At 46.8% G+C, this 12716-nt stretch overlaps 1 protein-coding gene across 1 annotated transcript in view; it reads left to right on the top strand.

Moving 5' to 3' along the window:
- ephb3a (eph receptor B3a) overlaps positions 1 to 12716 on the top strand; it is a 28702-nt gene that overhangs the window by 10738 nt on the left and 5248 nt on the right. The window contains exons 4-13 of the mRNA XM_068601468.1: positions 502 to 657; positions 2542 to 2877; positions 3866 to 3990; positions 4912 to 5068; positions 5274 to 5382; positions 5671 to 5723; positions 6854 to 6976; positions 7763 to 8010; positions 11200 to 11415; positions 11676 to 11825. Of these exons, the coding sequence (XP_068457569.1) occupies positions 502 to 657; positions 2542 to 2877; positions 3866 to 3990; positions 4912 to 5068; positions 5274 to 5382; positions 5671 to 5723; positions 6854 to 6976; positions 7763 to 8010; positions 11200 to 11415; positions 11676 to 11825 (1673 nt within the window). The remainder of the gene's footprint in view (positions 1 to 501; positions 658 to 2541; positions 2878 to 3865; positions 3991 to 4911; positions 5069 to 5273; positions 5383 to 5670; positions 5724 to 6853; positions 6977 to 7762; positions 8011 to 11199; positions 11416 to 11675; positions 11826 to 12716) is intronic.

Below are 12716 nucleotides of genomic sequence, written 5' to 3'. Positions count from 1 at the left end.
TTATTATAGCGCTGTTCTGCATGCGGAGGCCTTGTTTGTATTCATGCGTGTGGTTTTGGAGGGCTGAAAAACACAACAGACACTGATTGATGGGTTGAGGGTGTATCCCTTTTTCTCAGAAGCATTCTCCTTCCCTGTTTGTCTGACAACAGCAATCTCCTGTCAGCAGCCTATCTTCATCTCCATCGTCCTTTTCCTCCTCTTCAACATGAAACTTGCCCGTCATCCCGACTCCCTTTTTGGGTAGAGTGATGTCACCTGGTAGAAAATTGAAAGAGCACGTTGCAAATAAACAGATAAGACGCCTAATCTCTCACGTACCAATCTGAATTCCTTGCATAAATATTGAGCTTTGCAGGTGCTTCACAGGAACAGTTTCTGTTCCGTGACAGACGTGACAGCCACTTTTCTTTGAGATAAATGACAAGCACACAGTGCTTTTGTTTTGTTTTGTTCTTATTGTGCTTTTCTTTTCCCCCTCTCTTCTTCCGCCCCTTCCAGCTTGCATCCCTGGGACCTTCAAATCTAAATTTGGGGAGGGATCCTGTGTTGCCTGCCCATCCAACAGTCGCACCAGTGCGCGAGGAGCCAGCATTTGTCCCTGCCAGAGTGGTTTCTACCGCGCTGACAGCGACCCCCCCGACTCTTCCTGCACCAGTAAGTCATCCTCTGCTGCACAGGCAAGAAGCTTCAACTGTTCTGGTGCTGAGAAAACGTCAGGGGAGTAGAACCAACATCCAGTGAATTATCAGTGTCAGGGTGCATCTATCGTGGTGTGTAAAAATCGAAAAGTTTCATTCTTTCTCTTAGAAATCAGCTCACATATCCTTGGCGTTTGTTCACAAATCTATTTCTTTGTCACATTAGAAGTAGTGAAAACTATTTGGGCCGAGTTCCAGAAAGCAAAATATAAATAATAGAATACTGTAGTGTACTTCTTCCCTTTTTTAAAACTTTTTTAAAGCGGCATTATGCATGTCTTCATAATAACAACATTAAACGACGATGTGAAGCCAATGTGACATACATGTAGGAGGGATTGCTGGTCGTGTTTTCAGTTTAAAAAAAAAAAAAAAACTTCCCACCGCCGACTCAGCTCAAGACAAGACAGAACAAATAGCCACTAACCGGTGCACACAGTTGAGTTTTTAGGAGCTAAAGCGACAAACATCTCCCCCAGGAGTCGTTTGTTACAAGTTTCAAACTGAAATTGTCCGTTTGGTGCTAACTAGTCCCGTCTGGTGCCGACCGCGCCGTCCATGCTTGTTCTGCATGGACGGGCCTCCGAGATTAGTCCCAGCCGTGGTTACTGATGGAGAGCGACATGTGCTGCCCTGACCGCGTAAAATCACCCCCCCCGGGGGCCTTTCGCCGTGTTAAATGACAAACAGGGCCCGCAACTGTCTTCCCCAGACTCTCGTCACAGGAACACCGAGGACTCTGACATTGACCAGCGCGCGCAGACAGGCGGGCAGGCGCTCAAGCACCACCTCCGACTAAACACGCAAACACATAGTCCTGACAGTTCTGTCCCCGCGGGCTGTCAGAGCCGCTGCCAAGCAGCCTGCGCTTTGTGTCGGAAGCGGTGTATTGCGCAAGAGAGGCTCGGGCCAGTCAATGGCCGGCAGCTTGGACTCAGCGTGTGTTTCGGACGAGTGTCCAATTAGAAGAGCCTCCGCTCTGAGCTGTGTGCGCCTAATTAGAAAGGACGGGGCGAGGGGAAACGCCGCTCAGGGCGAGCCGGCAGAGGAGCTGGACTTGGCCGACAAGCGCTGATGGCCTGAGAGCCTCCCCATCTCTAACTCTTTCACACTCTCTCTCTCTCTCTCCCCCCTGTCTCTCTCCATCTCTGCTTTGAGACGGGTTCGACGCTTCGCTGCTGGGAGCTTAAAAGGCAGAGCCCGGCTCTTCTTTTCCCTGTGAAAGCATGAACCAATCTTTGTTGCCTCCCGCTGCGGTTTATCGTACTTCATCCAGGTTTTTAAAGACTCTGCGCTCGAGATGCAGCACTTCTTATTTAACCGCGGTGGCCTCGGGTTTGCGCCGATACAAAAACATGAATTTTTTATCAAGAGTGGATTAACCAAGTTCCACACGCACCGAGAGGGGTTATCCGTGGACGCTGAGTTACAGCGTCGAGCTGTATAGGATCGTGCTTTTCACAAAGCGACATTACTTAGTGATGAACAGTGCTGTTCAGCGTGTGCATGGCAAGTTGGATTTATCCTCTCGTCTCTGAATATGTTGATTTATTCATTTACACTAGGATGTCGCCCGGTTGTTTCAATGCCCTTTGCTTTAGATTTGTTTGGGGACATGTAGAGCAAAACATAAAGTATATTATAAAAAAGAATACAAATACACTCTTTTCCTATTTCTGTGCAGGCACTACTTCCTTTTGTTGCCTTCTTATAGAAATATTAAAACATTTCTCTCCCATTTCAGGGAGGATAATAGTGTTTGTTTTTTTTTCCCCATTCTGCCTGCCCGCCTTCTTAAACACCTACGTGCGTGTGTGTGTTTGTGTTTGTGGTTCTGCAGCGATCCCCTTGGCGCCTCGCAACGTTATATCCAGCGTGAACGAGACCTCGCTGTCCTTGGAGTGGGAGGAGCCCGAGGACACGGGCGGGAGGAACGACCTCGTCTACAACGTGGTGTGCAAGAAGTGCCTGCGGGACCGGAGCCCATGTACGCGCTGCGACGACAACGTGGACATCGCCCCTCGCAGGCTCGGTCTGAGGCCCAGGAAGGTGGTGGTGAGGAACCTGCAGGCCCACACCCGCTACAGTTTCGAGGTGCAGGCTGTCAACGGGGTGTCTGGGAAAAACCCCAACTCCCCCAGCTACTCCACGGTCAACATCACCACCAACCAAGCCGGTGAGTAGGAGATCCGTCAATGGCGTTGGACGTGTCCACAAAACGAGTTCATTCATAGAACCGCTCCGATCAATACCACTTAACATCACGAGGAAGCGGCCCGCGTGGATCCTGTGTTCAGTCAATGTCAGTGAGGGTTTAATGAGCTCCTGGTATCCAGATCAGTATTAACACCAACAATAAACATTGTTGAACATGCTCAGTAAGAGCGGCAGGTGGAAAAAAAACACTCAGCTGGAGCTCTGCTTTGCTGAAGGAGTTACAGTAAAGGCAGATAAAATGCTATTTAAATCTCCACTGCCTCTATTCAGCCCTCTGTCAACCGGGCGTCTAACGTTACATCACTGACAATGTCACCTTTTTAACATCTCCGCTTTATATTTGCATCGTCATCATCAACCAAACTGCTCAGCACCTTTCACAGACTGTAATCACTCTCCCAGTTAACCTGCACTTAATCCACCTTACTGCAGTTTATGGACCCAAGACAATGCCTATCAATTGAGTCACTTTCAGGCCTCACAAATCAATAAACTACTGAAGCGTGAAGGTGACACCTGTACCGTTTTTCTTAAACCGTTACGGTTGGAGTATTTCGAATAATAATTATCTTATTATGATGGTTTGTGACTTCTTGGCAACTTCGGATTGGCAACCCAGATTCGATCGTTTTTCTAAGGACTTAAGCAGGCTCTTAAGAAGGGTTCGGCTAAGAAGGAGCGCTAAGATAAGGGTGTTTCTCCGACGCGTTCTTATCTGTTTAAGAGTGGGTCAGGCTAATCTTACATTTCCTTCTTAGTGAAATATCGTCTTAAGCTAAGGACGACTCTGGGAAACACGTCCTTCTTTCACAGCGCTCTTAAGAGCGCTCCTCAGAAGCTCTTAGCGCTTAAGAGCCTCTTAACGAATCTGGGAAACGCGGCCAATGACAATGTCTAGTACCGCAGAGTGTAAAGTAAACTGCGTCCCCTCTGATGTCAAACCGCAGCTCCTTCAGCCGTGCCCACCGTCCATCTGATGCGGTCCACCTCCGACACCCTCAGCCTGTCATGGCTGCCGCCCGAGAAACCCAACGGGGTCATCCTCGACTACGAGATCAAATACTATGAGCGGGTAAGCGCTGACTTTTTGGCCTCGATGTAGGTCACAATGCTCTACCCTTTTCATTCTGAAAATCTGCTTTCCCTTAAACATTTTTGTGGATGCTGGAAAAGGGAATATTGGTCGGGGGAAGGTCTATTGTTGGAGATTGTGCTGGTCAGACGAGGGAGCTGGGGATGTAAACGCTGCAACATTGGTTTTGATTAAATTCCCTAGTAAAGCTGTGTATCATTACAGGGTGTTAGCACTGAAAACAGCACTGTTTGTAAAGAATGCACGGGCCCGTGTTGGTTCCAGCGAGGCCAGTTTCAGTAATTAGTCCATTGTTGGAAGACTTTAAAGGTCAGTAGGTGCGTAACCTATCTTTTATTAGACAGTTCTTTCCTGGATAAAATAGAAGCAAGATCTTAAGTATATACTATATATACTTATATGTCCATACACATGAGGAAATGTGTGTTAATTCAGCTTTTGAGTTTATTTGATGATGGGTTTTGGTTTGGTTACTTTATTAGTACCCGTAGGTAGACTTGGTTTGCAGTAGAAACCAGTAGAAAACGAGGCATCCATCTCGACATACATTACAACAAACACAGACAACCAGACAAACGTGATAAAAGTACTGTAAGCTACAGACAATGAAAAGGCTAAATGATAAAAGAAGACATGCTACGTTAGCTATCGTAAGCTACCAGAAGCTATGGGTCGTACCACAAGCAAAACCGCTCAGTCTTTTGAAATGAGTAACGCTGTGTTTTATTCCCCATGAGTCCAACTTTCAATGTATAAGATGAACAGTGTGTCCTTCTTTCAAAAGGTTGCTGCTTCATCTGCTAACTCAGAACCAAACGATTGATTCTTTGCCCGCGAGCCAATCGGGAAAACTCGCCGCCGCCGCCGCCGCCGCTTTGACGCTCCTTTGTTTTACTTCAGGGCCAGGCGATGTCCCACACTGTGACGTCCCAGCACAGCTCCGCCAAGGTGGAGGGGCTGAGGGCCGCCACGCCCTACGTGGTGCAGGTCAGAGCTCGCACCGTGGCCGGTTACGGACGCTACAGCAACCCCATGGACTTCAGCACCAGCCTCCACAGTACGGACAGTCCTCCCTCCTCCTTTACAGTCCGTTCTTGATGATCTGCTGCTACAGTTTTCTTAAGAAGGGTTCAGGCTTAGTAGGTTTATTGCCGCCATAATTGGTAGCCACTGTACTTTCAGTGCAGCGCATCCTTCCATCTCTTGCATAGTGTTGCTGCTGTTATTTACTCATGTGCGTCTATGTGTGTTTTTTTTAACAGGTAACCCTCAAAAGTCGGTGCAGGACCAGCTGCCTCTCATCATCGGCTCGGCCTCGGCGGGTCTGGTGGTCATCGTTGCCTTGGTGGTCATCGCTGTCGTCTGCCTTAAGTACGTGTTTGCTTTATATTTAGACTCACAGCCTGAGCCACACGCTTCATTTTGTTAGTTAGGCTGTGAACAAAGCCGCTCATTAAATTTTAAAATGCTTTCAAAGGGTTCGTAATCCTTTAGCTTCAAAAAAAAAAAGGAGCTCGAGAAGAGAAAAATAAACGAGTTGCATCAGTCTGATAGTTGAGTTAGACATGAGTTAGATATGAGTTTAATTCCCTGCATACATAGACAGGGTCAGGACTGTCAATGTGAATGTGACCTTGTTCATGTGCTGCTTGTTTACAGGAAGCAGCGCAGCGGCTCAGAGCTGGAGTACACCGAGAAGTTGCAGCAATACAGTGAGTTTGTGTGTTCGGCCTGAGAACCGTCTCCTCCGAGGTCCTCTGGTCAAGCCAGCGCAGTTAACCAGCTGATTCAATCAATTATCCAATCACCTGATTGAGTCAGGGAAGCATTTCCCTGTTTACTCGGAGGAAGTCTTGATGTTTCTCACGATACTCATTCTCACATGTGAACTTTACAGGATGTGTGGTTGCATTGCATTTTTATGTCGTATTATATTAATATTAATCTCTTAAGAACTGCGTTTGATGTATGACCGTGTGCTCTCTTACTGCTTTTATTTATTTGTATTTGATCTTTTAGGATATTTCAACTCTTATGTAAAGTGACTTTGACTACTTATAAAAGCACTATATAAATAAAATGCATTATTATTATTGTATTATTAATATTAAGGCCATGATAAGATGTGAGAATAATATTATACCATTTGTTAAGGCAAACTTGAAGTCCATTTTGTGATTATACAATCAAAATATATTTCAATCAGCTCAAACGAGTCGTAAATTTAAAAGAAGACAACCATGGGTGTATAAAGGGAAGTGGACATTCATTCTGATGAAGCGGCTCAGTTACGCATGAAGCCAAAATCTGTATAAAATTACCTGGATCCTTCGGCGATCTTCAGCACACGAGCGTTTCCTTTCCCCTCCGAGCCCTCGGTCCACATGAACAGAAGAAGGAAAATCACTCTGGTTTCAGCTTTTATTGCGTTTATTTTTAACAACTTTTAGGACTTTATGAACGGGCTACACATGTGTTCCTCCTGGGAAGTTGATTTTCTCAAAAAGATTAATGAATAATTATCCCCTAATTTACGGACGTCTCTTTCCCGATGTGAGTCAATGGGAGAAGTGCTTTTGGATTATTTGACGTAGCCAACACTAATCCCACCACGATATTAAATTTGCTTCACGCGGTGAGACAAAACCTGTGAATGAGCTTTGGTCTAGCTGTTTCCCACCGCTGCAATTCCCCATGCTAAGCTAACCTGCAGCTTCATATTCATCATAAAGACATAAAGAGAGGGGTATAAATCCTCTAATCTAACTATAAATATTCAACAGTGACACTACCGAGGCAGGTGTGACTGGATTCTGACTCCTCTGTGACTTTTTCCTCCCAGTTTCTCCGGGGGTCAAAGTCTACATCGACCCTTTCACCTACGAGGACCCGAACGACGCCGTGCACGAGTTCGCCAAAGAGATCGACATATCCTGCGTGAAAATAGAAGAAGTCATCGGTGCAGGTAAACAACGGCGTCTCTTTTTTTTCTTCTTTTTTTGTGTACGACAGGACGGAGGAAGGATTCGGGTTTATTAATCATTCATTCTGAGCTGGAGTGTGCCATCAAGCCCGGAGGTCTGTTCTGTGAGAGAGTCCTCTTTGGGAGAAAAGTGTTGGGATTCAGCGCGTGTGCATGAGAGCTGCTGGTGGGAAGGAATGAAGTAAAACTTGTACTCTGTAGCTCTTCCCCCCTCTAGTCTGTTTTGTCTTCTTCTTGCTTCCTCCAGCGGCATGTTGTGTCCTAACGTTACCTCAAATGACAGTCTGCTCCTGCTCGTTCAACCTTCCTCTCTTCTCTCTCTCTCTCTCTCTCTCTCTCTCCCTTTTGTAAACGCTCGGTTCTCAGGCACCAAATGCAAAACCCCCAAGTTCCTCGCCCGTCCTCTCTCTCCCTTCACCGCTCCCAGGTTGCACAGTCGAACGATACGGGTCACTCCCTCTCTCCCCAACATCTTCGACCCTTGACCCCCCCCCACCGTCCCCTGTCCTTTCTTCTTCTACTTTCTAATCCTCTCCCAACAGTTGAAGCCGACCCCTCAACTCTTTTCAAATCAGCTCCTTCACTCCCGTATCCGACCAGTAACGTTCCCTCTCCCTGCATTTCCCCCCCAACTTCCTCTTTCCCAACCACTCCTCCTCTTCTTTCCTCTGCTCACTCGATCCCTCTCTCCCCCGCCCCCCATCACCCTCACCCCCCTTCCTCCTCTCCTTACCCCCGCCTCCCTCCCTCCTTGTGCTCTCAATCCAGGTGAGTTCGGCGAGGTGTGCCGCGGGCGCCTCAAGCAGTCCGGTCGCAGGGAGATGGTCGTGGCGATCAAGACGCTGAAAGCCGGCTACACCGAGCGCCAGAGGCGGGACTTCCTCGCCGAGGCCTCCATCATGGGTCAGTTCGACCACCCGAACGTGATCCGGATGGAGGGCGTCCTGACGCGGAGCTGCCCCGTCCTCATCATCACGGAGTTCATGGAGAACGGAGCGCTCGATTCCTTCCTCAGGGTGAGTTTGGGCGGGAGGTGTCGCGCGCCTGCCGCCGCGGTACCTCTGACGGAGGAGATTACTTTCTGTTTGTATCAAAGCTGAGAGGAACACACACACACACACACACAGGCAAGTCGTTCACGACACCTCTGGGTTATCGGACTGTTTTACTCTCTGTGAAACACCCCGAGGCGCTCGCTTGCTGAGTGATAGAGATTAAATGTGCAATATAACGCCTGGAGACAGGCATAGTGTCTCAGCTTGATGTGACTGACTGATGCCGACAGGCTTTTCAATGCACACACTCCTGGTGGAAAACTGTCACAAAGCAGACCGTTGGATCGGGTTGCTTCGGCGCATTAGAGCCCTTGTACGACTACAGAATACATTACTGATCAGAGTTTTCCGCTCAGACCTACCGCCACCTACACACAGCGCTTAACAAAGGCAGGGTAAGAAATGAGGTGTCACACAGTACATTTGCAGCTGCGTGGGGGCCATTACACGTCATTTACATTCTATAAAACGTGTTATTCCGCATGGCCGGACTGCGAAGAAGTCTACTTACTGTAATGTTCAGCTGGAGGAGGCTACTTAATGCTTCTGGTCAATCGATGCCACACTGCGGGTCTTAAAAGCAGTTTATCTTTAAGTGATGTGCAGCTGCTTGTTGCATAGAAGAGGAATCTGGGATGTAGACGAGCGTCGACATTGACCAGCTTGTTTTATGGTCTTCAACGTCAGTGGGTTTAATGCTTTATAACCACACGTCTGCGGTTCAATGCCGGCTGAGGAGCGTGAATATTTAACTTATTTCCTGTCTTTAGCATTGGACCTAAATCAAATTATAATATCTGTGAATTTATGATTTATGTATAAGCAGAAAAGTGAATTAATAGGAAAGTCGTTGACAACCATTTTAAATTGGAATATTCAGCACTTTCTGTATTCAATTGATTAATCGCACACACACAAAAATGCGTCTTGGTTTTATATCATTTTGAATAGGACTAGTTATATAACTGTTTTCTCCTAAAACAAGTTTTAAAAAATATGATTTTTTGAGAGGCGTTGGAAAATCTTTTAGGCCCTTACCAATTGATTAATAAATCGGGAAAATTATCATTGTTATTAATTGATGATGAAAATAATTGTTTGTTTCCGCTCTACTTTTCTTAATATATATATCTAATGTAATGTAAATATGTTTTTAGTAAAAGCCTTGTAACATTTTATTAACTTCTCATCTTATAATACAATATTATTTACTCTTAGCCATAGGACAATGCAGTGTAAAATTGGCAAAAATAATAAATGAAGAAGACTGAATATTGGTAGTTGTACTGCTTGCTGCTTAATATTCAGCCACAGACACATTTTGGTTTGAGAACAAATATCGACCTCATTTATTTAGTCAATTGAAATAAATGAATTGTTTGTAATAAATATCTTTTGAAGCAATGCATCAAGCAGAATGGCTTTTGCTGCGAACTTCCAAAATGTGTGAATTTGCTGTTTTGTGACGTTGCTCGGGGACAGCAAGCAATTTGAAAAAGCTTCAACCAAATTTATTAGAGAATCAGTTATTAATTATTGTGTCAAACAAATTAATCACCGTTTCCAAAGAGCCCAAAGTGGCATCTGAAGCAAATGTGTCTTTTTTTTTCCCCATTAAAATGATTTAATGGATAAATAATTGATCAGATAACTGGCAATTATTTTTCCAGTTGCAAACATCCCTGTGGGGCCCTTAGACATTGTAATGGACTCTCCTCGTTGTTGCTACATTTCATAGATTAGACAATCAATCTATTATTTCAAGATGATTTCTGGATAATGAAAACAACCATGAGTGGCAGCGCTTCGTATCTGAGAGTCCAGCCTGAGCCTCTTCCCTCCTTCTCACCCACTCCTCTCAGTCAGCTGTCCCGCAGTAAACTCCAGCCTGTGCTGTCCTCGCTGCCCGCTGCCGCCGCTTTCACGCCGCCCCGTGACTCAGAGGAACTCTGCGTTCGGCTCGGACGACGGGGGCCCGCCGAGTTAACCCGCACGCGCGCAAACTCCCCGACACGGAGCACACTTACACGCACGACATATGCACATGTAGAGGCATTGCGGATGTACAGCCGCAACACCCACACGCAGGCAGACATATGTACGCGCCGCCGTGGCCTGCTATGAATCACGCCTGTTTACACATCCATCCAGTCTGGCTTGTTTCGCTGTCAGACTTCATCGGAGTGTGTCGACTACAAAGCCGAATGTTTATCGTTCTCTCGTGTCGCGGCTTGTGTTCTGGCGCTCTCTCGTCGAGGAGTCGAAATTGTTTTTCTTCCTCTACTTGCATTACATATTCAGATCGTGAAAAGAAAAGGCCTCGTGGCGGCGTTTCTGAGCTTCTCTCATCCATTTCTTTTAATATCAGATAATTGTGTATTGACATTGAATTGATTAGTTTCAATTCCTCGCACATCAGGTTTCGTGAGCCGTCGCAGGTTGGAGGTCGGCTGACGTGTTTTCATCTGGAGTTGATCCCGCTATGTCACGCCTCGCACGCGTGGAGAATTGAAAATTAAACCCCCCCCCGAAAGCCCTAATCTCAGATTTGTTTCATGCTTCTTTAATTTCAACATTAAAGGGCACAATTCTGCAAATCGGGGACTTTCAAATGCGGGAAAATAAGCTTTGAGCAACGCGCCATTCGCATTCAGTCGACGAGACGATTTTGCTTTAATGTTCGCGAGCGAGGAAAGAAATGCAAACCAAGCTTTGTGTTAACACCCGTGCGCCGCCTCACCTGTGTTTGGCAGCCAATTGTGCAATTGAACAAAAATACCGACAGTTGTCTGCTTTTGATTTCGGCATCTCGGCTCCCGTCCTGTTTTCATGCGGAGTCGATACAGAGCCTCAATGTGTTTAGTACGACAGTGAAGATCCTAATTAATCAGCTAATTGGACATCATGCATGAAAAGGTCAGCCGTCACTGACTGTCAGAGCAGCCGTGAAGCATTATGGCACATGTCATGTTTATGTAGCCTCAGTGACTGATTGGCTGGTTCTCCTCCAGCTTATCTCCCATGCTCGTCCCCAGCGTCTGCTTCTCACCACACATCCTAGTTCCTCGCTCTCACTTTTCATTCCTCGGCTGTTCCTGCTTTTCTTAAAACGCCTCTCCTGTTCTCGCCTTTCCCTGTGCGTGTCTGCAGCTGAACGACGGGCGCTTCACGGTGACACAGCTGGTCGGGATGCTGCGCGGCATCACTGCGGGGATGAAGTACCTGTCGGACATGAACTACGTTCACCGAGACCTGGCCGCCCGGAATATCCTGGTCAACAGCAACTTGGTCTGCAAGGTCTCGGACTTTGGCCTGTCGCGCTTCCTGGACGACACGTCCGCCGACCCCACTTACACCAGCTCCCTGGTCAGTGTTGTGTTTGCTAACGCCGAGTCTGTCCACTCTGGGCATGTCTAATTGAGCTCGTTCATTTGCTCCCCTTCACTTGTTTCACATATGTGCGACTGTTCATGTGTGCCAATATTTGCGCGAAGTGTGCGAGACCGTCTGTGAAATGTGCATTCGTTTCTTCACGTGTGTGATGTTTTAAGACTGCAGCGTCTCTCAAGGTGTTGATAGCCTCCCCCCCACTGTGTGTGTGTGTGTGTGTGTGTGTGTGTGTGTAGGGAGGGAAGATTCCCATCCGGTGGACGGCACCAGAGGCCATCGCCTTCAGGAAGTTCACCTCTGCCAGTGATGTGTGGAGTTATGGCATCGTGATGTGGGAGGTGGTTTCCTATGGAGAGAGGCCCTACTGGGACATGAGCAACCAGGATGTGAGTCAGCTTAGTCTCCTGTTACACACACATATATATATCTACAGACCAAACATGCATTCAGGGAGTTTTATGTTGAAGTTTAGGGCCGGCTGAGAGTTTCTCAGAGATGTTGCAGCTATGATTGCCAGCGTGACATTTTGGACCCGGGCCTGTTCTGCTGCCTTTATCTCCTCATTGCAGTTGCTGGTGCTGCCGTGTGTCTGTGTTCTAGTTTTTTTACCACCTTATTTACAGCCCTATCCTGCCCACCCGTCTACAAATCCATACTGCAAAGCCTCCCTCACATACACAAAGGAGAACTCTGGAAAAGGCACTCTTTTTTTGTTTTTTTTTACGGGCGTTGTTACCTGTAGGCTATCTGCACTGCACAGACATCGTAACAACAGCAGCGAGCTCTCAGGAAAGAAAGAGAAATCTCTTGGTTCCTCCTCCCTGAACAAAGTACTGAAGCATGTGTACACCTCCACTCTTTTCTCTGGGGAATGTCTGCTCTGTATTGTGCTTCAAAAAGACAGTTGTAACGCTGATAGCAATAAAGAAATAGAAAAGGTGGAATGAAAAATGCCAGAAATGTATGTATAACTTTCATAACAAACCCCACATGCAGTAATGAAAGCATCAAAGTGGGGGCCCTCTATTGTTCCCAATAGCCTTTGTGCCACAGTCATCGCTCAATAAGCAACAGAGTCAACAAACGCGAGATACAAACAGAAGTACTCGCCGGCGAGAAGCACGACATGAAAATCAAAGGACAAGCAGCAGGAGGAGAGCGGTGCAGCAGAAATGTTTTATTGTTCCCAAATGGCATTTTTTGTTTTATTGTTGTGGGGGGTTGAAACCCATACAGAGCTTATGGAGGGAAGTGCGGTTGCTCGGCGAAATCAAATC

Source organism: Clinocottus analis, unplaced genomic scaffold (assembly GCF_023055335.1).
Source record: "Clinocottus analis isolate CAN_PGR_092001 unplaced genomic scaffold, fCliAna1.0.p SCAF_11, whole genome shotgun sequence".
Lineage (NCBI taxonomy): Eukaryota > Metazoa > Chordata > Actinopteri > Perciformes > Cottidae > Clinocottus > Clinocottus analis.
Note: the sequence above shows the minus strand (reverse complement) of the source record. Positions and strands in the feature narration are given on the sequence as shown.